This window comes from Apiospora marii (assembly GCF_038362585.1).
Source record: "Apiospora marii strain CBS 49790 chromosome Unknown utg000012l_segment0_segment0, whole genome shotgun sequence".
NCBI lineage: Eukaryota > Fungi > Ascomycota > Sordariomycetes > Amphisphaeriales > Apiosporaceae > Apiospora > Apiospora marii.
Window position 1 is genome coordinate 472464 of NW_027117383.1, and position 25402 is coordinate 497865.

Consider the following 25402-nt stretch of genomic DNA (forward strand, 5'->3'; position numbering starts at 1 on the left):
TAAAGTAAAAATAATTATTAATAATAATTTGTTTTATAAATTTTTAAACTAGTGTGGTTTAACCTTTTGCCTAGGAGGAAATGTTAACGTATTCACTTAGATGAAAGAAATGACCACAGCTATAATAAAAAGGAGGAGATGAACAATGATACCATTGGAGATGTTGTGGGAGCTGGTCTTGACAATGACCACGTAACTGCTCTTTCCATCCGGAGCAGGGCCCTGCTTTACTGAAACATCAACCCGGAGCCTGTCAATCACCGTAGATGTGCGAGGCAAAGCCCACCAGAAGAGCCAACCATACTTATCTATCGTCAAATGATTATTGTTCTGCATTTTTCCACCCCGGAGCTTTGCATCCAGGTGTGAGTGCTCCCCTAACTTGGCGACCTCGACGCTCGCAAGTGCGGAGTTACTGCCAGAGTCGTAGTTCCAGTCACTGGGGCCTTCCAGATTCTCGGTGTACAAGGCAAAAGCAGCTCCTGATGCATGGGAAAAAGTCAAGCGTGCGATAAAGCCCTTGGATGAAACGTGTTTCTTGAGGCCTTTCCAGTTCGCGTTCCAGTCTGCTCCCACTGCCTGCACGTCGACCAAAGACATGCCGACATCTTGTTGCATCGGAAACTCAAATCTGACGTCCATATGGGCCATATGCTGACGTGTCTGAGTTGAGGCAGCGGATCGTTTGAGCATAGATAGCGTATCCGGCAATCGCCTGCCGCGATGAAACAAGAAACGCTGCCATATCCGTTGTCCGGATATCTTTGTGCTTGATGCTGGCATGTATTCGCGGTTCCACGTATTGGCACGGACAAAGCCAGTTGTACCGGGGACGGGCACAGCAGGTAAACAAACAACATGGCTCAAGTGTTTCCTATCGCGGCACTGCAGCACAACAAACTGCTCAGGAAATACGTAACTACACAGTGTCTTGACCGGCCCAAAATATTCTTCCGTATCTTTGGACCAAGCCCTAAGGGCACCGGAGGAAAAATCGAAACAGACTCTGGGGAACAAATTGGAACATAGTATGGCTAGGTTTTGCGGTACGACCAACGACTCTAGAGCAACTTTAGAGCTGGTCGTGAGAGGCATATCTCCCACTTTTGGCCAAGATACGATATCAGCCGATGATGAGAAATCCGCTGGTGAATGAGCCAGAATACCATGTCTCTGAGCAAAGTGAAACATTTGACGCGCCAAGTCAAACTCATCAGGAACAACGGGTTTGGGTCTCCACCAAGCGTAGATGGTCTGATCATCGGAACCTTTGAGTATCTCATCCTGCAGCCGTTGAAATGATCGCAGACCTTCGCCATAAATGAGTGGCATATTGACGTCGAATATCCCTAGCAAGCAATATGCCATGTCTTCGGTGCGTGTAGTTTGACGCCTTGAAGCCCACGCCATCCGTTGCGCAATGCTTGCCGAGTCCAAAGTTTGCTGACACCGTAGATATTGAGTGTCAATGAGAGTAATATCGGCTAGGTGCGACGAGAGAGAATCCTTGGTCCCGAGCGACTGCCATGCGGACGAGTAGAAGTGAACATTCTGTGGAGCGAGTAACTCCTGCAAGGTCCAGCCACGTGTGTGCCAGCGGCTCTGGTAGAATTGGGACGATTTAAGATCGCCATCTTCCAGGTCTTGCAGGGACGATACATCAGCGAGAAACGCGTAGCAGATTTCAGACTCCTGGTACCAGCGGAACATGGAGTTAATGGCCTCCGAGAGTTCCGCGCTGCTGCTCTTGTTTATACAGCAAGTGTCGATCCAGACATAGTCGAGTTTGTCTAGCATCGCTTGCCGACAGGTACCTTCGAGTTTTTCAATAGCTGGGCCCGAATCCGGAAGGGAGGTGGACTGTTGATGATCAAACTGCTCAAAGAGGATCTCATCCTTTCCCCAGACATGAGACAGGATGGCATATCGAGGTCGCTCAACGTCGCTATTAAACTCTTCGAGGCGAAACGTGCGGGCGTTCAAGAGCCTCATGGTGAAGTAATGCTCTACAGCTGGTGCACAAAGTGGCGTACAATGGATGGATGAATGAGAGAGCGCGATTTGACAGCGATCAGTTGATTACTCTCCCGAGTCTCGATATGGTGTAGATGCTACAGTTGAAGACCTGATGTATAGAAAGATGGGGAGGGGGGTGGCATCTTAATTCCTGGATTCTCCCAGGAGGGTTACCGCTTTTTCGCAGGTAGAAAAGCAATATGTACGGTTCGCTGCCGACAAGTTGCGCCAGCACTCACTAGTGAGCCATAAACGTGATAAGATTGCTAACCCGCCACACATACAGGAGGGCTGTGCCGGCGTTAGCTCCTGAAGATGCATATCCCCTTGATGGCGAAAATGCTGCCCCCACCAGATTATGCTGTACTGTATATATCAGGGATCAGATGGTGCTTTTGGCATCATAATGTTTATTCCGTTAAATAGAATAACTATTTGGATAAACTGGCCTGTTAATCATCTACGAGATGTACTGTACGAAAAGCAGCACTATCGCCATCAAGGAGATATCACCTATGTTCCATTGCAAAGTGAGTGAGGGGTAGGCGCCACGGCACATCCCTAAGAGAGATTGTGGAGGCTGTGCCTTCCAAGGCAGAGTTTCTCGGGCGCCATCAGTCAGGTAGCAGAGCCGGTACTGTGTAACGTCCACTCACCCACCACAAAGACATCAAAGTAGAGGCAGGCCACCAGCAGAAACCCCACGTCACCAATCATTCCACATGCCAACGTTGACTGTGAACTTATGAACTTGTTCACAGGTTTTGTAGTATTACAGGAAAAAGGCAAGGGAGAGGGTGTACTAAACCATCTTCCCCCCTTCCTTATCCAACAAATATGTACACGGGGGGGAGCCAACAACGTCACCGAAGCTGGCAAGTTGGTTCTGATGGCAACAGCTATGTTCTCTCTCACTCCCACTCACTCCGTCTTCTCCCTCTCCCCCCCATATCTATCTCTACACTTTCTTCCTCGTCTCGCCATCTCTCTTTCTCTCTTCCTCTTTTCTCCATCTAAGGAATCGTGGTTAGGTAGCATGTAGCTATTCCTCTCTTCTTTTCCCACCACACCTCTTCCAAATGGACAGACTCTTTCGTTCTGTGGGTGTACACATCCTCCTTCTGCTTTTCACCCCTAACCAGGCGTCTGTGGGTGCGTGCCGCTACGCCATGGCGAGAAAACCCCATAGCAGTAGAGCGACCACCACCACGACCCATTAGCGAATAAAGTAAAATCCACTTCGCGGAAAACTGCCTTTGAAGCAGCTGCCAAAGGCGTGGGAGGGCGACACTCGATACGCACAACAAAAGTCGAGGAGTCGAAAACAAAAAAGTAAATACAAGAAGTTTAGGGTGAATGCCGGAGGGTGAATTACAAAATGTATATGTATCATATTCCCTCATCATCAATCAGACCGACCGAAGAAAGACCAAAAACCAAAGAATATTTGAAGCAGAAAAAAGTAAAACAATGTTTTAAGGAAAAGGGAGACGGGCAGCTGTCAGGCTGGATGCTTGTTTGACGGTCGATGCGGGGCGGCCGTCGAAGAGACAAAGGAGAAGATGCAGGGCGGGCATGCGATGCGTAGCATAAACGTGTGAGCCAAGTACGACGCACAAAACAAAGCTGTATGGGTATCAATCGTGTACTGTACTCGGGAGAGGAATGAGGCCGGGCTGGGTATACAAGGCAGGTAGGCCAGAGGCGAGCCTTTCGAGCGTCGGCGGCATTGCTGTTCAAGACGTCGTATATCGATGATGGACATCTTCAAGAGCTGCAGGGACACTGTTAGCTTATTGCCTGTACAGGAAAATCGGGGCGAACAGCCAACTTACCGTGTAGTATACTCATTTGACTGGCACGATCCTCGCATGCAACCTGCAAGCCGCTTCCGAGCTTGAAGTCGAGGCAGACACTGTTCGGAAGCTCCTGGATATCAGCATCGGGGATGTAGGGAAGACGGAAGTCGGTCATGTGGTAGCGCTTCGTCCCGATCGCCCGGTCCTTGGCTGTAGGGGCGTGGCCTTGCAGGGCGGTCAACACGAGGTAGCCGGCCGAGTCCAAGCACATGCTGCGGCGCTTCCACAGCAAGTTGTCGGGGAACTGCACATTCACATCGCCCATGTACGAGGAAACCAGGGACTCGGGGTTGATAGACTTGGTGGCCGAGGAGACGCTAGACTCCGGCCGCGAAGTCACCGCGGTAGACGCGCTGTCGTCTTCCTCCGTCACGGTGGGTGAGATGCTGGGCGACTGGGCCTTTCGGCTGCCGCCGCTAAGCGAGTTCGAGAGTCGACGCATGAGGCGCGAAGCGGTGCTCTGCTTTTCACCCTTCTCATCCGACTCCTCGGTGATGGAGGACGGGGAGAGGACGGGAGTCGTATCGCGCTCGCTGTTCATCGATCGACGGCTAGAGATCGAGAGACGGCGGGCGAGGCTGCCGCTGCTGCTATGGTGAGCCGAAGCGGGTCGGGTTGGCGACCTGGAAGAGGCGGCTGGAGAAGGGGCGGCCAGGTTGTCGACGGAACCCGAACGGCTCGAAACGGAGGTCCGGCGGTCCTTGATGAAGTCCTTGACCATGTTTAGCGACGATCTGCGCTTGCCCTCGGCGCCATTGTCAGACTCCTGTTTCGAGCCTCTTCTCTCCACAATCGTCTCTTTCGGCTGCTCGGTGATGGTCGGGGCATCGGCAAGGGGCGCATCGGAGGCTGCTGGTTCCTGGCCAGGTTCGGCCTTTTGGTGTTCGACAGTGATGGGCGATTGCTTGAGATTACCGGCATTGTAAGCTTGAAGTTCGTCACGGGAAGTCGGCCGCTTGGGATATAGTTGTTCGCCGTCTCGCACGATTCTCGCGGTCACTTGTACGGTTTCTGGCCGACCGCGAGGTGCATATGAGACGGATAAGGTAGGGTTGGGGGGTTCAAATACCGATAACCTGCTCTGGACAGACAAGGAGCGATCACGTTTAGTGACATGACTCGGGTCTGGCGAGCCGTCACGAGACTTTTCGGATCTGCCGTCTCGCGCGTCAACAGAGGCAGCAGGGTCAGCCGTGCCGGAAGGAGACACGGAGGGTTCCCTGATGCTCGCCGACTTCCGCACCGTGAAGAAGGACGAGGAAGGGGTAGTCGGTCTGTTGCGAGCAGGTGCTACAGGTTCATTGCTGGCGCCGCCGCCGGCATTTCGCAGCTGTTCGAGGGCCTTGATCCGCTGAGAGATGCTGGATCCGACGGCAGGGGCTGGCTTGTTGGACTGCATGCTGGCGTTGGAAGCCTGTCGTGAGAGGCCGTTCGTACTCATTGAGGTGCTGCGAAGACTGCCAAATCTGGAGTTTCCAGGAACAAGTAAAGAGTTACGAACAGGATTAGACACGGCTCGCGGCAGCGCTGGGACCTGAGACTTTCTGGGGCTTGTACTGGGGAATACCGGGGTGATGGGAGATTTGGCCACTGTCATAGGCTGAGCGTGCTGGAGCGTGGCGGCCTGCAGCTCATCCAAGAGCGCGTCGTCGAGGAGAGGGTCGGATATTTCGGAGTGAGGGGTACCCCTTGAGAGTTCGGCTCGAGCAGGATCAATAGCGGCGGGCTTGCGCTTTACTTTGGATGGCAGTTCCGGGGGTGCTTCTTTACCGACAGCGTCATGCGACTCCTCAACAGGCTGCTGAACCTTCACCGAGGGAGCATCAGAAGGTGGTGACGGGATGACCTCAGCCACAACAGGGATAGCCTCAGCAAATGAAGCTTTTCGGAGATCCTGCGTCGAAAACCTAGACTTTAAAGTCGGTGTTGCGGGCGACTTTGGCTCATTACTTGAGAACCTGGAAAGTGGTACGCCATAGGGGGACTTGGGCGAAGGCTCATCTTGATTGTGTGGGTCTACTTCTCGGCTGCGAGATTGCGGAATTTGAACCTCAATTTGGGCTTTAGCGGTAGGTGCTGTAGCTTCGTTGGGTGACACTGCTGCCGTCGCATTCTCGACGGGCTGCTCGTCTTCTGGAATCTTGGGCGATTCTTCCGCCAACGGCTCGTCGACGACTTCTGCGACAGCCGGCTCCCCGTCTGTAGCGTCATCGTGCTGCACAACTGTGCTGCCGGTAGTTTCATTATTGCTCGGCATGGCGGCCGAAGGGAGGGGTTCCGCCTCGCTTGGCTCGTTCTCCATATTGTGCTCCTCGTGGATGGCCGCCTGGTCTTCATTTTCGGAACCCAGTGGGCCGGCGTCGACATTTTCTTCTTCCTTTTGGGGACTCGGTGGACCGTCTTCGACATCTAGCCCCGTGCCCTTGGCTGGGTATTGAACCGTTTCGTCGGTCGACTCGGACAGTGAAGAAGCCTTTGTCGACACGCCAACTTCAGAGGACCCAACCGTTGGCGAGGGTGGATGCGAGTCCGTGGACGTGTCCTCCGTATTGGCCTCCGTGTGCATGGTTAGGGCAGGCAGTTCCGTCTCGACGGTCGCCTGTTCCACATCCTCTTTATCGTGACTTTTCTCCTCCTCTGTATGGTGTTCTTGTTGCGCATCCACTTCAGTGCTCTCTTCCTTGGGAAGTTCAGGCTCGGGGACTATCTCGGACGGCAGCATGCTCATCTTTTTCTTCTTCTCCCGCAATTTCATAGCTTTCATAAGACGAGCCTTCTCAGGTGTCATCTTATTTTTGTCGGCGAAGGAAGAGGAGGACCCTTTGAGGGACGCGCCCGAGCTTGTAGCGGGTCGCTGTGGCAGTAGTGAAGTCGTAGTATTGGCAGCACCCGGGTTCTGGTGCTGATCAGGGGTCGTAGTCGACGTGGCATTTGGTGTGGGGTTAATGGGCTCCTTTTGTTCCATATCCTCTTCTTCTTCCATTTTGTGCTCCGCCTTATTCTTCTTTGCGCTTCTTGATAGCTTAAAGCCCGCCGGGAGGGCGGCTATGGGTCTGTAGTTGCTAGATGTGTGCGGCCTCAAATTCGCATCCATGGACGGGCGGGGCGCCAACTTGACCTTGGGCTTGCCATACGAATAGGATGAATAGTGGTACAGCTCCGGCCGCGTGAGCTGCGAAGACTGGCGCCTGGGCGGCTCAATGTCGAATTCCGATTTGGAGGGCGAGGCGGGTTCAGCTGCTCCTGAGAAAGTAGCTGGGTCAGGGATGGAGGCAAAATCCGGATGTTGTGGGTCGGTAATTTGCTGTCGATCCAAGACCACTGGCGGTTCTGGAGACGATAAAGGAGGTGAATGTGGAGTGGCCTCGCTGCCGTCCTGGTTTTCTTCCTCGTCATGGACAATTGATTGTCTCTTTCTTTCTCTCTCCTCTTCCTCCTCTTCTTCTGTAATTTCCATCAGACGCCGCCGGCGGAGAGAGCTTGTCGAGGAGGAGGTCGAACCCGCCGCCGTGTGCAGGGAGCATGCGGCCGAGAGCTTGGTGTCCTTGAGATCCTTTGCGTTCGTGAGCTCGAAGGTGGTGTTGTACGGCTGGAAATTATCGCAAATGGCGTTGAAATGAACAGTCGCTCGGGCTACAGTGGTAAAGAATCGTGCGTGATTAGTTTGGTGGTCGCCTCAAAAACACATGTATTTGCGCTGAGGTGCAAGAGGCAGCAGCATGCGGTAGGTAAAGGTTGTGTGTAGCGTGTAACAGGTACATAGCTACTGCGCCAGAGGAAGAGGCATTCTTACCTTGCACAAGTCTTGAACAGCCCTCGGGCATGTACTTGAGAATGAGATTTCTTCGCCTGTATTTCAAGAAGCCGTACAGCGGTGATTCTTCCTCGTACTGGGCAATGGCCTTGCGCATTTCCACGACGCCCGTCGTCCCCCGGCTGTGCAGCTCAACTTCATCGCGACTCGCATATTTGAGGAGAAACCTGTTCGCGCAAAGACACCGGTCAGTAACCAGGCAATTGCCAGAGTAATATTGGAGACCGGACGGGAAGGCAGTGTAGATCGAGCTCTGGCCACGCCAGCCATCGCAGGCTAGTATCTCCGTCCCATCGAGCCAGAAAAGAGATGCGATTGAACATACCACCCGCCTGGTTCAGCATTTGCAGCTTCGTGCGCCTCCTTGACGGCTGCACTGTCCAAGCCCCCCAACGACATTATTTGCCTTTGCAACGGGAGCGCAGTCTTATAGAAGAGTCGTAGAGGTGGAAGTCGGACCGGAATCTAATCGGAGAAGTGGTGCGAGGTTGTGCGAAGTCGGGGTCCCAGCAGGCAGCAAACAGTCCCAATCCCTTTGCAGCATTGACAATCAGTCGGATCCGGCGTCGTTGCAGCCCGTTCGTATCTCTTCGTTTTTTTCGGGGGAGGGAGAAACGCAGGTGGTTTGTTGAAGAGCTCCCGACATCTAGTCGACGGCTGGGATGGGAAGCGACAGCATTCGGTGGCGGGTGGAGGCCTTTCCGGACGGACAGCAGTAGAAAGTATTGGCGATTGCCAAAAAGGTCGATACGCGCACACAATGAATACGACACAAAAACAACAAGCTACGTTGTCTAACAAAAGTCTCTCTCTCGCTCTCGCTTTCTATTCGAACGGGCCAGGTGAACGGAAGAGTCGACAGGCGATTCTATCTATTTGGGAATTGAGCATGAAAGGCACAAAGCTCTTCCAAACATGGGGGGTCTGCGCGTCTGAGCGGGACAGCCCAGTATTTCGCCGAAGGATATTGATAGGGGTCGAAGGAGACGACTAGCGCTGGCGATGGTACAGCAGGGGAGACCGGGATGTTGCGCTGCGAGGGGAGAGGGTTGCAGCAGGAGGCAGGATAGGCTTCCGAACTAGGTTAGGAGAGGTCGGGTTGATTCTGATTCTGATTCGAGGTCGCGACTGATTAGATAATGGGCCAGGGGTGTGATTGAGAAATGCAGTCAAGTCGCAGTCAGCACAGTCAGTATGCATGTAGGTATGCGATGGCAGACTTGTCGCTTGTTATCCACGGGTTATCAGACGAACGACGAAGTGTAGCAGCCACGAGACACAGACAGAAGCATCTCAAATCAATTAACCCACGAGTCCCAAAACCGGCTGGTGGGGTGTGGGCAAGTGAGAGGGAAGAACGGAAACCAAAAGACGGGGCCCGTAGATTGGGGTGAGGTACATGTAGGCAGTAATCGTAGGCCTAGAGAAGTAGGCCCGTAGGCTGTACCTAGGAGAAGCTGCTCCTGCTGGTAGAAGAGGCTAACCCTAGGTGCTCCTCAAGTGAACGAGATACGGGTGTATGTAGACGAGATCAGGGACGGCATCCAGCAAGCACCTCGTTTGGGTTGAAGCGAGCGAGATACGATTGATGAGATGCAGGCCAAAGTCTCCAGTGACTGCACACCAGCACCAGTGCACGCACAAAGTGATGATGTGGAGGAAAGCGGGTTGGCGAAAATAGTCCACGTCGAAGCGGTTTACTTGGTAGTGGCAGCAGTGGTCGGAAGAGGGGGGTAGAGGGGATCCGCAGCCGGTGACCAGTCACAATGCCCATTTCAACCGAACCCATGCAGGTGCTCGCGCTAGGCCACAACTACTCCAGGCACTTTGATTCTCTTCAATCTTACTGCCACGAGGTTTTCGTGAGAAATCTGCAAGATGGCGAAGATCTCCAAGTAAGCGCCCAACGTACTCCGTACATACAGTAAGTACATTACTCTATGGATATATGAGATAGGCACCTGAGCTAGATCTGCCGATAGTCAGCTTGAACTGTCCAACTAGATATTGGTTCCATGTTGGCAGCTTGCCCTCCCTGCAGCCCCGAAATCCTATCACATTCCGGCGTTCGTATACCTACATAATTGAAGATGCGCATCATCGAATCATGGAACATGCACGTGTGCTCGCATCGTGGGAGGTGCTGCTGAATGTTACCTCGAGCCTAGACTGCACCGTACCTCCCCTTTACGCATTTCCATGTCTCAATAATCAGCATGTTTCTACCTGCGCTTGCACGCCTAGATGCTACCGAAACAGCCGGACCCCGACTGCCGATGACTGAGCAAGCAGCCATAGCATTACCGGCTCTCTCCCCGATACAGCCGTGAAGTCTCCTGTGGTTTGTTGTTCGAGAGCCTGGGTCAGCTACCAGTAAACACTTTCCATAAGTCGCAAGCTGAATCCCGCCGGCACACATGTTACACCTACTACTGCGCATGACCGAAACCCTCTCTGCACGATCTTGCATGGGCTAGTGGATTGTACCATATTGGGGAACTCCCGCTCTGTGTTCCCCACCAGAAAGTTCGAGCCGTGATACCAGGCACAGCTGATCCGCCATTATATTGGGCCAGAATAGGAAGCAGTACTTCAAGGGCTTCTTCTACTTTGGCATACTACCTGTATACGTGCATCATCCTAATTTCTTATAATCGCAACCCGTTTATCAGCTGGCCACGAAAGAAATCCCCTGCAGCCATCCAAGTTTCGGAGGCCGTATTTGGGTTAGTTTAAGGTACATTCGTTCGAGTGTGCGGACAAAGTTCCGGGTCAGCAAACCTGCATGCGCCTACAAGCATGTAAGCGGGAAAAACTTAAGATCCCAACCAATCCATTATCTTTTACGGAAACGTCTCAGTCATCCCGCCTTGTCTTCTCGTTTCCTTGTTGTGGTACTCCTGTCGTCCATCATGCACCCATCGAACCCGAACCCACCTCTTACCGGCATTTGCCTCCCATGAGGACTTCTCATACAGCTGACGTATCGTGACACCTCTGAAGCATGGAATACCGGTACTAGAAAGCCCACCCGCGGCCGCTGCTACACGTGGCGGGGACCCATGGGACTGTCCTCAAAAAGGAAGCAGGTGCCAGTCAAGACCTGTTTGCGGCACCAGATGGCGCGACTTGTTTTATGTACGCTTTGATCCCGCACCCTTTAACCACAGCACGTGAGCCGGGGGGTCTTGGATGCCGAACCAGATCCCAGCATCTCTCAGGTGGGCTCGGAGGAGCGAGCAATCCTGCACGACCTGCGAGAATAAACCGGTCGAGTCTCAAGAATAAGCAGTTCTACGGATTGGAGCAAGTGGAATGGTCAAGACAGGCGCTGTAAATGGAGAAAGAACGGTTTATTCATTCGGCCGCCTGCCTTGGCTTTCAAGCCACCACCCCACAAACCAGTGATCAGGCCCGAACGATGCATTGCGCGATGGCATGGCAAACAAAACAAAATCACCTCCAGGGCTTGCCTCGGAGCCGTTCTCGAAAGCTGATTCGGTCCGCCAACTACCAATGTCCCATAACCTAGCCGTAGTGCCAATTCACATCCGTGCGGCATGTCACCCCCCTACGGCGTGGCACAGGGGGTCATAGCTGCTGGCCGTACGAGAAGCTCGGAATACTGCCCGGAAGAGCTCAAGGCGTGAAGGGGCGACAATCGCTTCTGAGCGGTCCCCCGTCATTTCGGCCACGATTCTACTCTAGTGAAGCGGTGCGATGCATTCAAACGAAGCGAGCGAAGCGAAGCCTTCTTCCTTCCAGGTGACATCATGCGCCTCGTCAATCTTCGCAGTAGGGGGAACATCAGATAGATCTACAAAACCCAGCGAAGGGGGAACATTCTCTCTCTTACAACTACGACATGATTGTCTTCGCCCTTCATTGACCACTGTACCATCCAAGGCTCTTCCTGGGTATTGCCTGGCAATCTACGAAGACCACTGTTGTCCACAGTTTCGCCGAAGCCTCGAAGCGTTTCCGGCTCACCAAGGAACCTTTCCGAGCTTGTTTACGTATGAGCCCAATGGATACTTGCCAGCGAGGAAAGATCACACGGTGATGTTAATTGCGAAATCAATAACGCCTTTCAAGTGATCAAATCTCACCTACCTAACCGTTAGACGCTCTCATGGTAATAATGTTGCGAACAATATGCTGTGACAGGCCCACGTGTTGTCGATCGCTCCCGCGTCACCTTTATGATAGCATCTAAAAATTCTATAAACCGACCACCAGGTCACGATCAGGTAACGGATAACACAGTTTCCAGCAAGTCAAAAAATGTACATCCTCATTTCGTTCAGGTCCGCTAAAGAGCGCTTGCTTGATCCCGCAGTCACGGGGCTCTTCTCGTCCTCTGTTCTTATTTGTTTTCATGAGCCAGCTGCCTACTCCTACAAAGATACACAACTATCGCGGCGGCGGAAAAAAAGTAGAAAAAGTAAAATGCGTATGCCCACCACCTGTGAGAATGGCGCTTGGAAGCCTAAAAGCTGCTTGCCAACCCTTCTGTGCCATCCTCCTACATGGATGTTACCCTAGGCCAGTCAGAAAGGGATAGGATCCCTAACATGCTGCCGTAAATTTCCATTCGTCGTGTACAATTGTATGTTCAAAATGTCAGCCTCCGTTTCTGGTCCCTCTTCGTCGATGGGTATCAAGACATCCCCACGGTGTTGGCGAGTCGACACCCCGGAATGTAGGTAGCAAGCCATCAAAAGAGCATCAATGCTCATTGGCATCAGGGCTCGGGTACATTTCGGTAGGCAGGTCGTCATGACGATGCTTTTGCTGCCGCCTCCTTCGCTTTGTCAGGGAGGTGGATCTCCGGCAAATCTCTCGACTCAGGGCGGCCGATATTTGCATCCTCGGCAGGAGGATCCGCAACCTCGGGCGCATCGCTGAAGTCCGGAATCGCGGCTTCTTCCTCTACAGCAGAGTCGAGGGTAGTAGGCGTGAAGGTTTCGGGGTTGTCATTGGTGACGGGTATGGGATCATGACCGCGCCCACTGTTGCTGGCCGATATACCGATCGCCGGGTTTCCTCCATCCGCAATCTTCTGCTTGGTCGAACTCAAGATCTTCTCGGACTCGCTAACCTTTCCGGTGGCAGCGTTGGGCTCTCCTTCCACCCCGAGAGACTTGTCCTTCTGGTTTTCCAGGAGCGCGGCCTTGTCGAAGCGGACGACCATGCATGAAAGGTTGTCGGTACTGAACCGGGCCAGGGCATGATCAACAAGCTGCTTGGCAGCCAAGTTGGGGTCTGATGACTCCCGTACCAAGTCAACAGCTTCTTGGTCCGAGCAAACATCCCACAGCTGGATACAATGTCAGTGAGAACAGAAAAAGCAGTGGAAGCGGGGCCGAAAACTTACGCCATCGCAAGCAATGATCACAAATTCGTCCATCTCGGCTTGGATCACCGTCTCGGTTGTGTAAGGGTGCCCGGTCACCAGATCCTTCATATAAGTATCTCCGAGCGCACGCGTGACAGCCAGTACGCCGTTGACGCGATTATTGAGAATCAGACCACCCGCGTTGGCAATCCTCTTTCCCTCGTTCTCATCACTGCCCTTGTGATCGTATGAGAGCCGGAGCGCCTTGCCGTTGCGGCAGAGAATGATTCGTGCATCGCCGACATTCGCGGTGTAGAGAACTCGTTGTCTCGCAGCTGTTGGTTTTAGCTTAGCATGAGCAGACTCCGGAATGGCGATGGAGGTGTCATTGTCTTCAGACTTACCGTCTTTAGACTTTGACGCGTCCGTCGCCTTGGAGGCTGCCGCAGCGGCGGGCGCAATAGCTTGCGAGCCCGTGGCCGAACTAGAACTAGGGACGCGGTCCTCCCAGCGCAGAACAGCGACTGCGGCAGTGCAGCCACTGTTCTTGAGCGGGAGCTTCTCCAGTTGGTTGTCAACGCTGGTAAACGTCTGATCCAAAAGCTCGGGAATGGGCACGTTGGGGTTTCGTTTTATAATGTCCTCCAGCAGAATGTGAAGCTTCTTCCCGCACCAGTCGGCAGCGAAGGTTCCGGCGTGACCATCGAAGATAGCGAAGTAGCCATTGTCCGTCTCGACCATGTCCTGCGAGATGATGGATTCACTCTGCGCTTCACCGTCCTCGCTGGGCTCGTGCGACTTTGAGCTCTTTGCATCAGCCTCGGCAGCGAGCATCGGGGCAGGGTGTGGAGAAAGTTGTACAAGAAGGCATGCGTGTCCTCCATGGTACGCCGGCATTTCTTGTTGCGGTCTTCCCAGACGCCGACGCGAAACGTCGAGCGAGGGCCAGGCAGAGACTCTCCCGCCGAGTTGTTGTGCTGGCCCTGGGGGACGGCCAGAGCAGGGTCCTGCTTGCCCAGCTTCTGTAGAGCCGTCTGCGTGTTCATATCGCTGTTGGATCGGCCGGACTGGGAGAAACTGAGAGAGTTTTTGGCGCTTGCTATGAGGCTGCTGGCCTTGGAGCCGACACCGCTGCTTCTTCGCTTCTTCTCGACCTCGCCCTGTCGCCCAGAAGGGCTACCATTGCCACTGCGCTTTTCGCCACTCGCGGCCTGATCGCTCGATTTTATGGAGACCGGGGACGTGCTATCGTTCTTGCGATCGGGGGAAGGCGACTTCTTTCCGGTCTTGGACGTCTCTGCAGCCGAGTCGGATTTGGAGGAAGAGCCGCCACCAAACATCCTATTCAGCAGACCTCCCTGAGAGGAGAGACTGCGGCGCTTGTTCCCTGCCAGATTTGTGACGGTGGAGAGTGCGAGGAGTGCGATAGTCGGAGTAGCGAATCAATACGAGATAATCCGCTGTGGTGAGTATATTGGGGGGTGTCGCGTGGCAGTGACGTCGTCTGTTGCTTGCGGCTGGGGGGCAAAGGTGGGTTGGCCGAATCCGGACAGCTTCCGCTCAACGCTCCTTAAAACTAGCTGTCTGCCTGGCTTGGGTGAAAAAAAAAGGTCAGTTATGACAAACTGAAAGCCGGATGGAATGTTTATCTAGATGGGTGAAGACGTTTGATGGTGCTGTTGCATTGTTTGGTTTGATGCAGTGGGAGGGAAACAAGGTTGATGCAGTGCCGTTGGTTGGCAGGCAGAATCGGGAGGTCAATAGCTGGTATCAATAATAGTAAGGCGGCTGGTGGAGGTTGAGGGGTAGATTAAGTCAGGTAGGCCCAGGTACTTTGTGGATTGGATGCTAGGGGAGGCGCTGGCCTTCTCTTGGCTCTTGGCCCGGGCCTTGTTCTGGTGCTGTGCAAGTGGTGAAGTGGATTCGCCTGGGGACTGTGCTTCGGGCTGGACTGTCTGTCTGGCTGTTCTCGCATCACACTGGCTGGATATGCCGGACAGACACTTGACTGCAAGTGACGTCTGATTTAAGCCGGACCGTTGGTGCCAGAGGCACAACCTCGCTTGACAAGCCCCTAAGGTTAGGGTGCCTCCCGGAATCCCCTGCGAATCTTCAGGGTCTTCTTCCACCAGTTCTGTCCTTTCTTCTAATCGAGGCAACGCGCTTGCGAACGGTGAGGCGTGGGGAAATGAACAAGATCAGTGGGAACTAACCTTAAGTTGGGAGCAGGTAGGTAGGGGGGACCGGGAATTCTGGAAATATACAAAAGCCCAGAAATGATGTTTTATGCAAACACGGGTTTGAATACCTAGGGCAAATGACCGTGAAGAGGAGAAGGAAGTAAGTCCAATGATAGTGGACAATGGGACGGAGGCGACAATGAATTGGATGCGTTCCCCAGCCTCGACAAGGACGCCTTAGGGCAACGGGACAGTGGACAGCAACAGCAAAAGACAGCGCGGCAATAGAAGAAGCAGTGAACAGACCCGGCCTACGATAATGCAGGGTCCTACAGTATGACTCGTTTGTACGTACCTTAGTCGTCACGGATGGATGCGAGGGCCGCAGGATCTCGGTATGATCCAACGCGCAGTCGATTAGGTATGTGTTTGGGTGTACAGTCAAGGTTGGGGTTGGGTCTTGGCCGCAAAGAAATAGGATAGTCGGGGGAGAGTGAGGAAAGGGAGAAGTTGGATCGAAAGCAAAGAGGCAGTGTGCCTGGCAGTCACGAGATGGAGAGTGTTGGTGGAAGGCGCGTATGTACGAGTAGAATAGCCGACCCGGCCTAACTAGGCTGACTGGAGAGTTATGCTGCTTTTGATGACGACAATAGGCGATAGGCAGGCTATTGTTCGCAGGCTGTCTGGGAGATGGGCAATGGATATGCTTGCGTAGCGGTGCGTAGCGGTGCGGCGCGTGGGCCGTGGGGCAGGCAGTGTCTATCACTATCAGTCTGGTGGTGTGTGTAGCTGCTCGCTGCTGCTGTTGGCTGGCTTGTTTCAGCGCTGTCCATCTTGATCCCTGGCCCGGGCTGCCGACTGACATGATCGCCAATAAGAGGGTTCAACCCGGTTACGAGACCAAACCAACATGTTCGTGCGAACATGAACCGCAGTTCCCCGACAGCAAGTATTTGTATAATTTCCCGTGGGCTGAACCCGATGGGCATTTACATTGTTCAGGCTCTCATTTCTTACAGATTAGCATCAGTGGCACACGTGGTACTGCCCTGGCCTGCTAGCCAGGTACTTTGGCTGCTGTCTCATCCACGTACGGTGCATTGTTACGTCATCTAGTCTGTTTCGCCGAGTCGCACAAATATAGTGCGAATGCGGTCCTGCCTGAAACCCATTTTATCGGTCACGACAGACCAGTGGCAGAACGTCCACAAGCACCTGCACACCTATGCAGCGCACAAGGAACGTGGCTGAGTTCGACTTGCTTGGGTAATACAGTCTCACTGAGGCAAGCAGGCTGCCAGGAACGGGACTGGCCGGGTTTACAGGGTATTACTATCGGTCAAGGCAGATAGACAGATGTGAAGCTGAGATGGCGCTGAGTAGGTAGGTAAACTTGACAGCAAAGCATTCGTATTCCGCGACCCGCAAGGCAATCTGGAAGCGTCTAGGTGTGAGTCGGGATCAAGCAGTGGGCCATTGGTAAGAGGCCTAGCAAAAGGCCTAGAATCCCACTTGCTGGCCAGGTGTATCGTATTGGATAATACTGTAACCTACAGTAACGAGAAGGAGCTACCATGAGCCGAGAGCGGGGTTAACCACATGGCCGGTACAATTCAATCAAGTCATCACGTAATTCCCATCTACTGCGCATCCGGGCGGTGGACCCCTACTCAATCCCCGGGCTCTACCTAGAAGTCATGTTGGATGTCTCAAGCATTCAAGCCGGCATTGATTCTACCTAAGCAGAAATACCTAATGTATCATCTTATTGAAGATTGCATTGACTTTTCCTAATAAGAAAATAAATCCCCGAAAATCACTACATCCGAGGCCGCCGAACTAGCAACACCAGACTTCCAGATCCAAGTTTAAATCCCCGGGCCAAGAGAACGCCAACGCCCAACGAAATGCCGCAGGAAACCCATCGCCCAGCCTTCGCGGGCCGGGACAAGCCCTCGGTTTCCTACGGCCTGCCCTTCCCCCTCACGCTGCTGCACCACGCCGGGTCGACCTTCGGCGCCGCCCGCCTCTACGTCCTGTGCTCGGCGTCCCTGGCGCGCAACACGGCGCACCTGACGTCCCTGACGGACACGCTCACCTCCAAGGTCGCCGGCACCCGCGTCGGCCTGCAGCCCCACACGCGCTGGTCCGAGGTCCTGGAGGTCGTGCGCGAGGCGCGCGCGCTCGACTGCGACCTGCTCGTGACGCTGGGCGCCGGGTCCCTGACGGACGCGGCCAAGATCGTGTCGCTGGCGCTGGCCAACGACGCCACGACGCCCGAAGAACTCGAAGCCCTTCTCCCTGACCCCTCAGCCGCCAACAATGGTCGCCCAGACCCCACCGCCTCCAAAAACGTCAAGCCCGCCCGGATCCCCGTCGTGTGCATCCCCACCTCGCTCTCGGGCGGCGAGTACTCGGCCTTCGCGGGCGCCACTAAGGACGCCGACGGCCGCAAGTACTCCTTCTCGGGCCCGGCCATGTCGCCGCCGGCCCTCGTCATCCTGGACCCGGCGCTCGCGCAGAGCACCCCGGCCCGCGTGTGGCTCAGCACGGGCGTGAAGGCGGTCGACCACTGCGTCGAGACGCTGTGCTCGCTGAAGTCGGACGACGCCGCCGACGCCGACGCCCGCAATGGGCTGCACCGGCTGATCCCGGGGCTGCTGCGGTGCGCCAAGGACCACGACGGCCAGGACGAGGACGCGCGGCTCGTGTGTCAGCTGGGCGCCATCGATGCCATGTCGGCCGCCACGCGGGGTGTGCCGCTCGGCGCCAGCCACGGCATCGGGCATCAGCTGGGTCCCCGGGGGTATCGCACGGAGAAACCAGCTGCATCCTGCTTCCGGGGGTGTGCAAGTTCAACTACCAACGAGACGCAAACCGGGACCGGCAACGCGCCGTCCAGAAGCTCTTGTGGGAAGACAAGGAGGCACGGGCGATATTCGAACAGAAAGGGCTCAAGCAAGAGAGCGCCGACCTAGGGGATCTACTAGACGTCTTCATCAGGGCGCTAGGGATGCCTCGTACGTTGAAGGAGTTTGGGATCGGCAAGGACAAGCTGGGTGGGATCGCGAAGCACAGTCTCCATGATCGCTGGGTGAAGACAAACCCGGCGCCGTTGGACGAACAAGGGGTAATGGAGATTCTGAAGATGGTGCTCGGATAGAAAGAGTGCCGCCATGGCAGTTCATATTCAGATATTCCAAGCGAGTAATAATAGCAAGCAGACACCAAATCAACAGCCCCAACTCCGCAGACTAACAAACGGTACGCCTCGTTGTAAATGCAAGTTTGGTCCTGTGCACGCAGGGGACCAAAAGACCAATCTGAAGCCTGAATAACACGCCTTCTCCAAAGAGCATGTTTCGTCACTTCCGCAGACTGTCGAGGCGGGCCTGCAGGTCATCATCGCCCGGGTCTGCACCACCACCTCCCCCGACAGCTTGTGCGACTCGGCCTTCGGCAACCTTGTCAGACTGCAATCCCGTAGGTGTCTCGCCAAACTGTAGCACACATTAGATCCGGAGGTGCGCCAGACGGAGATGCTCGAGGCATAACTTACTGCTTGGTTGAGATCCACTCCGAGCTCTTCCATGACCTGCTCTACAATCTCGTCACCTTCCTCCTCAATACCCGTGTCCATGGCGTCGTCGATCGCATCGTCCATCATCTCCTGGCGCTGTTCCATGATGTCGTTCTCGCGCTCGAACTCCATGGCGATGCGTTGTAGCGCCGGCAGGTTCATCGACTTGTTCATGCTGCCCAGAGCCATGGTGGCGCCCTTCATGGCCTGCATCATCTGTTCGTTTGTGCGGTGCGTCTGGAGGCGGAGCGAGATCTTCTGCAGTTGGCTGCGCATGCTATAGAACTTCTCGACATATCTGCGTTGAGGGCCGGCATGTTAGTTCCAGGCTCAAGTATCGTATTAAGGGCTGTGCATGTTTACCTCCTCGTGCGCACAAGATCTTTGGCTTGGATCTTGGCAGCGCCCATCTGGCCCTTCTGGGCGCTCTGTTTGATCTGTGTCTGCAGCGTCTTCTCCTGCTTCTCGAGCTTGACTCGCATCTGGTCCAGCTCTCGTATCGCCTTGTCGAGCATGCGCTGGTTCTTGCGCAGACGCTCCGCGGGCGTCATGCGCTTGCCAAAGGCCCATTCGAGGATCTGGTCGCAGCATGGTCAGCATGATGATCTTTGGCAGCCCAGCGATGGCCGCTATTGCCTCGGAGACGGGCGTTGCTGTGTGGTGATCGTACATTCATGATGCCTGTCGTCACAACAACAACAATTGTCGAAAGTGGATTCGTGTGTTTATGCCTTTGGTAGGCTAGCCAGCTGGGAAATGGATGTTCAATTCGAGGAATCGATCGGGCCTGTATGTAGGTAAAGTAGACCGTAAGGCTTCGTGTCGCCGGCGTCGTCGCGATGTCGTACTGCGTCGTCAGCAGAGGGAGATAGTAAAGCGGTTGCCTGGAGTCGGGGTTTGTGGAGGTATTAAGGTTGGGATATGATGAAGCTGAAGCCAGCAAACAGACAGACCTCCTCCCAATCCCCAGATTTCCAAGGTTAGCTGGTCGGGTTAGGTTACACAAAGATGGGCAAACGTAACCGATGCGAACCCGCTGGGTGACCGTCACACTTGAACGCTACTGGCCTTGCCGCGACAACCCTCAGGGAAAAAAGCGGAGGGTCCGAGGGAAAGAGGGCGGCAGGTGGGGCTGCATTGGAACATTCAAGGAAAGTGCAGGGACGATTTCGATTGCCCGCCAGCCAGTACCAGTAAGCACATCAACAAGACAGCCAGGCTTCCCCCGACAGCTGGCAATTGATACAATAATGGTATACGAGCAATGGGGTAATTATTTCACTCGCGTAACTGAATACTATATACCACGGTTATTTATTGCTATTAATTATTCCATTCGAGTGATCTAAGTATAGGCGATTAGCCTGGTTATTCCGGTGTCTATTTGGTGTCACTTCTGCAGCCAGTGGCCACCAGCTAGCCCAGACAGATGCCAGCCAGATGCATCAAATCGCTAGAAAGAGCTCTTCAACTTTGCATGACGTGTTTTTCCGACCTCCGAACCCCAGCCAATCACGCGCATTGGACTACATGACGGGGCAAATTTCCAGTTTATGCAAGTCGGGGTGTCGGGATGTGACGGCCAGTTGAGAAGGAATAGCAAAGAGCTGAATTTACTGTTCGGACCATCATTATTACAAAGCTTCCTCCTGCCGGAAATTTGTGAAGCCCATTCTTTTTTTCCATTTCGCCCCCCCTCCTACAACTCCATCCACCAACCCGCCTTGAATGGATGCACACACCGCGAAATGAGTCAGGAATATTCTTCGAAGAAGGGCAAGTCCGCCAAGGGCAGGCCCTCAAAGGGCAAGGGCCGCGCCGGATCAGATGGCGGCGAGAGCAACAATCGCGACGCCACCGACCCAACCGCCAACGGCAGTGGCTCGGCCAGCACGCCCGCATACGCCCAAGTAGGAAACGGCTCGACTTCGCAGCACGCTGCCCGACTACAACAATTGCTCGAAAACGATTCCGGGTACGGCGGAAGCATTGCAGGAGGAAGCGACTTTGGCGGTGCCTCCGGAAAGCTGCCCATGGGGTCCCCACGCATCGACCCGAGCTTGGGCGACTCCTCCGTCACGATTCCCACCGGCAATGGCGATCTCGACCGCCGGAACCAGGCCGCCGCCGTGCATCAGCTGTGGTACAACAAGCAGCGACTGGCGCTCGGTCGGGCCATCAACGGCGTCGTCGACCTTTTGAAGGGACTGCAGGAGACCAACGTAACATGGCCGGCGCATTACCCGTCCGTCACCAGGTCCGAACGCGAGCGCTCTTCCTCGCGACCCTCCTCGAGGCCCGGCTTCCAATCCACCCACTCCATGGCAGGCGAGGCTGGCTCGTCTCAGCATCCGAAACAACTACGACGAGCGCTGACTTCCTTCGACGACTACGGTGCCGAGTCGAGCAAAGAAGCCGAGAACAAGGCGGCCTCGGAGCCCAGACTGGTCACTCCTCAGATTGCGCAGGAGTTCTCCGTCCTGAAATTGGATCTCAAGCTTGGCGCACTGCACCAGGCCGAGTTGGTGCACTCGCTCGAGAAGGGTTCGATTGCAGCGCTGCTGGATGGGAAGATCAGTTCCAGCATTAAACATCTGTTGTCGCTGCGCGAGCGTATAGAGGATACATCCAGCAAGGTGCTCATCACGGGTGATTTGAACGCAGGAAAGTCCACATTCTGCAATGCGTTGCTGCGCCGGAAAGTCCTGCCCGAGGACCAACAGCCCTGCACCAGCATCTTCTGCGAGGTCCTGGATGCGCGAGAGAACAGCGGCATCGAGGAGGTCCATGCTGTCCATAAGGATGCCACCTATAACCGCCAAGACGAGTCGACCTACGATGTATTCAAGCTCTCCGATCTCGAGGAAATTGTGGCGGACAACACGAACTACATGCAATGCAAGGTCTACGTTAAGGACGCCCGAACCATTGATGAGTCCCTGCTCAACAACGGAGTCGTCGACATCGCCCTGATCGATGCCCCGGGTCTGAACTCGGACACCACCAAGACCACGGCCGTGTTTGCGCGCCAGGAAGAGATCGACGTGGTTGTATTCGTGGTTTCGGCTGCGAACCACTTTACCATGACCGCCAAGGAGTTCATCTGGGCTGCCGCTGCCGAGAAGGCCTATCTCTTTATTGTGGTCAACGGTTACGATGGAATCCGAGCCAAGGAGCGATGCCAGAAGATGATTTTGGATCAAGTCCAAGGTTTGAGCCCCCACACGTTCAAGGAATCTTCGGAGCTGGTGCACTTTGTATCCAGCAATGCTGTGCCTACGGCGCCACCGCCCGGTGGCCCTGACGGTGGCGGCAGTGGAAGCGGGAGCGGCGGCGGTGGCGACGATCCCAGCAACGACCCCAAGGGCAAGGGCAAGGAGAAGGAGAAGATTCAAGACTTTGAGAAGCTCGAGCAGTCGCTGCGCAGGTTCGTGCTGGAGAAGCGAGCGAAGTCCAAGCTTGCACCTGCCAGGACCTACCTGATGAACATCCTGAACGATGTCAACCAGTTGGCGACTGTCAACTCGGAAGTCGCGGAAACGGAACTCCGCCGCGTCACCGAGGAACTCCAGGAGCTCGAGCCCGCGCTGGAGTCATCGCGCAAGGCCAAGTCGGTGGTTGGCGACCAAATCGACGGAGCGATTGAGGAAACCTGCAAGGACGTCTACGACCACACTCGGTCTGCCCTGAACCAGACCATCTCCGACGCGGGAGCCAATGCCCTCAGCGTCCCTTACCGCGGCATCTTCAACGCTTTCGACTTTGCCGAGGATCTCAAGGAGGCCATGCTCTCCGAAATCTCCGCCTCTGTCGCCGAGTGTGAGGGCTATGCCCGGACAAAGACCGTCGGCGGTGTCAACGTCATCAAGCAACTCGGTATCATGCACCTGGGCGACGACTACCACGGACTCAACTTCCGATCTGATGTCATGTTCACGAGGAAGCGCCACATGCTTGCCAAGCAGATCGACATCCCTACCGAATTCCTGGACTTTGTGGACTGGTCGACTCTCCTCCAACGGCAAGAGAAGTTCGCCGGTACTGGCATGGCACTAACGGCCGCCACCGCACTTGGTGGCAGACTTATTGGTGGCTACGGCTACATGGATCATGCCCTCAGCGTCGCCAAGGTGCTGGGCAACGACAACCTGCGGCGCTTGATTATCCCAGGTATTGTAGTGGCCGGTAAGTTTTGAAATGGACTCTGTTTTAACACCAGTCAATGCTAACAATCTTCACAGTCATCGGCGCTGCTGCCTACGTCCTCCAGCAGATCCCGCAGTCGCTGCCGCACCGGATCTCCAGCAAGATCTCCTCACAGCTGGCCGCCATCGACTACGTCCACCTCAACAGCACACGCATCTCCAGCGAAGTGCGCAAGGTCCTGCGTTTCCCGGCCGACAACCTCCGGGTGGAACTCACCCGCACCGTGGAACAACTCGGCACCCGACGCGACGAGACCGTGAAGCTCCGCGGCGAGAGCGAGGTCGCCCTGAAGTACTTTGGCAACCTGGTCCGCAACAGTGCCCGGCAGCGCGATATCGTCGAGGCCGTCAACCTGGACGCGCACCCGCACGACCCGGCCTCGGAGATGACCATTGCCTAGGCGTAGTTCGAATTCTCTCTACCACCTTGTTTTCATTTACGCATTGTTCAGGCGTTTGGACGGATCCGCACCCACAAAAATTACTTCTGCTTGAGATACACATACCCCCGCCGCTCTTAGCCGGAGCTGGCAAAGCACCACCACCCACCCCCCTTCCCCTCTATGTTTGGTCAATTTGGGCATGACGCTGGCAAGAAGCATACGAGACACCACGGAAAGCAAAAAAAAAATCCTCAACAACCTCATTTCTCATCGAAATGGCGTCGGATCGGACGGGCACACCAAGGCAAGGGAAGTGTGTTCGTCTTGTGGCCTCCTTAGTCTGGGACTGGGGCTGGCATGTCGGCATAGCCTCTTGGCCCGATCCGACTCACATCAGATAGGCTTACCTCCCTACTCTGTCTTCACGTAGCTAGTTCACAAAATGAATAAATCAGATAACAATCGAAGCCATTGCTCAGTGTTGTCGGGTCGCCATGTCTGTGTCTTGGCGTTGGTATACGCTCACTTTCCTACTGCATCCAGGTTGTTTAGAGACGTGTCGCCTGTTTCAGGGATGATATACTTACTTGCCATACCTCAGTACCCGGTTTCTGCTCAAGTCCTTGACTTTTGATATGCTCATTTCGTCTTCGTCGGTCTTCGGTCAAAACTTTGACCCCGACGATTGGACATGAACGTCGCTTGGTGCCTTGATCACGAGTACATCTTCGCCTACCCGGCATCAAAGTAGAGCATGATAATGAGACCGACATTGCATTGACGAAATGCGGCTTCATAGTCTAATCAAATGAGGTTAAGATGTTGAAATCCCGGAAAGGGGGCCGAAGGGATTGAAGAAGGCAAGTTTACAATCGGCTATGGCGACGCAGCGTGACATGACGACAATGGCTCGAGGTACAGAGGAATCAAGGCACTTGCTACTAGAAAGGGGCGGTGAAGAGAAGTGATATCGCGGGGGATTGGTGCCCGTCACCCGACTGCGAGTCAAGATCTCGCACCACCAATAGGACCGAGGCTGGTGAGTGTTATGCAGCCGTGCATTTGAGCAGCCGTGTTGAGAATAGTTGGGGCTTTGCATCCGACGCTACGGGTAGGTTTCAACGTGGCGCTATGCAGGTAGTGACCAAGTTGTATTGGACCTATACCACTGCAACTAAAGCAGAAGTCACTATACTGATTTGAGCGTCGTGCCGATTAGGCATTGGCAACCTCAACTGGGACGGCCGTCGGTGTGGGATATCACAATGCATTAGCAACGCAAACTTCCTGCACGGACATGAGTATTGTAGGAGACGCCGGCCAATGGCATGAGAGACTACTGAAACTCAATCGGGGGGTAACCCAGTATATTCTCCTACCACCCCAGCCTTCCCCGCCCCCGCCCTGGGGGAAATGGGAGTCCAGACCTCCTCACCCGCGACTCGTAAATAGGCGGGATTCTGTGTTGCAGACGGGGAGACTCGTAGGACCTCAGCTGTGTTTATGACGTCAATCTTCAAGGAACTGCAGTGTTTGGGTGCCTGCCTGTCAGATGGCTGTCAAACTCCGACGCCGGTTGGGTGATGGGTGACTGCTTCTGGAAAAGGGCAGCCCCACCGTCTCGTCTCAGCAACTCTGGCCATCGGACAAGGGGTTGCGCTAGGACCCTTTGCCGTATAGTCCCGACGCCACCAGAACCGGAACTGATCCTGGAAAGCGCATGGCGGGTAGATCATCGCGTGGGATCGCCGAGCAGGCCGCTACTGGAAAACCGGCTTCGGGTTGTTAGCCCCTGTTCATCGTGGGGTAAGTGAGTGCGATAGGGTCGTGTCCTCTAGTCGCAACGGCTCCCTAGGCGAAACTTAAAAGGCCCAGACAACATTCGACTTTCTGAATCTCGTATGTTTGTTGCGGAGGGGCTGCATAGCCCAGTGCGATCATCGGACATCGTGTATTATAAGTAGAAAGACTGGGTGGATGGCGGATCTATGTTGTCTCCAGACTCTAAGTTTATCTCAGACTTCCCA

At 54.7% G+C, this 25402-nt stretch overlaps 6 protein-coding genes across 6 annotated transcripts; 2 read left to right on the forward strand and 4 right to left on the reverse strand.

Moving 5' to 3' along the window:
* Nucleotides 1–96: 96 nt before the first annotated feature.
* PG985_014942 (uncharacterized protein) lies at nucleotides 97–1095 on the reverse strand (the record flags this gene model as incomplete). Its single annotated transcript, XM_066834708.1, has 1 exon — nucleotides 97–1095. The coding sequence occupies one exon, from the start codon at nucleotides 1093–1095 to the stop codon at nucleotides 97–99; it is 999 nt and encodes a 332-aa protein (XP_066677318.1).
* Nucleotides 1096–3852: 2757 nt separating this feature from the next.
* PG985_014943 (uncharacterized protein) lies at nucleotides 3853–8088 on the reverse strand (the record flags this gene model as incomplete). Its single annotated transcript, XM_066834709.1, has 3 exons — nucleotides 3853–7508; nucleotides 7669–7856; nucleotides 8015–8088. Coding segments are annotated over 3 exons (3918 nt in total), but the record flags the coding sequence as incomplete, so codon positions are not given.
* A 4378-nt stretch (nucleotides 8089–12466) lies between these two features.
* On the reverse strand, nucleotides 12467–14367 carry PG985_014944 (uncharacterized protein; the record flags this gene model as incomplete). Its single annotated transcript, XM_066834710.1, has 3 exons — nucleotides 12467–13009; nucleotides 13067–13811; nucleotides 13889–14367. The coding sequence occupies 3 exons, from the start codon at nucleotides 14365–14367 to the stop codon at nucleotides 12467–12469; spliced, it is 1767 nt and encodes a 588-aa protein (XP_066677320.1).
* A 2747-nt stretch (nucleotides 14368–17114) lies between these two features.
* On the forward strand, nucleotides 17115–18370 carry PG985_014945 (uncharacterized protein; the record flags this gene model as incomplete). Its single annotated transcript, XM_066834711.1, has 2 exons — nucleotides 17115–18013; nucleotides 18034–18370. 2 exons carry the CDS (start codon nucleotides 17115–17117, stop codon nucleotides 18368–18370), a joined length of 1236 nt encoding a protein of 411 aa, XP_066677321.1.
* Nucleotides 18371–18572: 202 nt separating this feature from the next.
* PG985_014946 (uncharacterized protein) lies at nucleotides 18573–19463 on the reverse strand (the record flags this gene model as incomplete). The annotated part of the gene is made up of 4 exons (XM_066834712.1): nucleotides 18573–18707; nucleotides 18767–19085; nucleotides 19151–19365; nucleotides 19458–19463. 4 exons carry the CDS (start codon nucleotides 19461–19463, stop codon nucleotides 18573–18575), a joined length of 675 nt encoding a protein of 224 aa, XP_066677322.1.
* Nucleotides 19464–20535: 1072 nt separating this feature from the next.
* PG985_014947 (uncharacterized protein) lies at nucleotides 20536–23393 on the forward strand (the record flags this gene model as incomplete). Its single annotated transcript, XM_066834713.1, has 2 exons — nucleotides 20536–22972; nucleotides 23029–23393. The coding sequence occupies 2 exons, from the start codon at nucleotides 20536–20538 to the stop codon at nucleotides 23391–23393; spliced, it is 2802 nt and encodes a 933-aa protein (XP_066677323.1).
* Between the last annotated feature and the right edge of the window lie 2009 nt (nucleotides 23394–25402).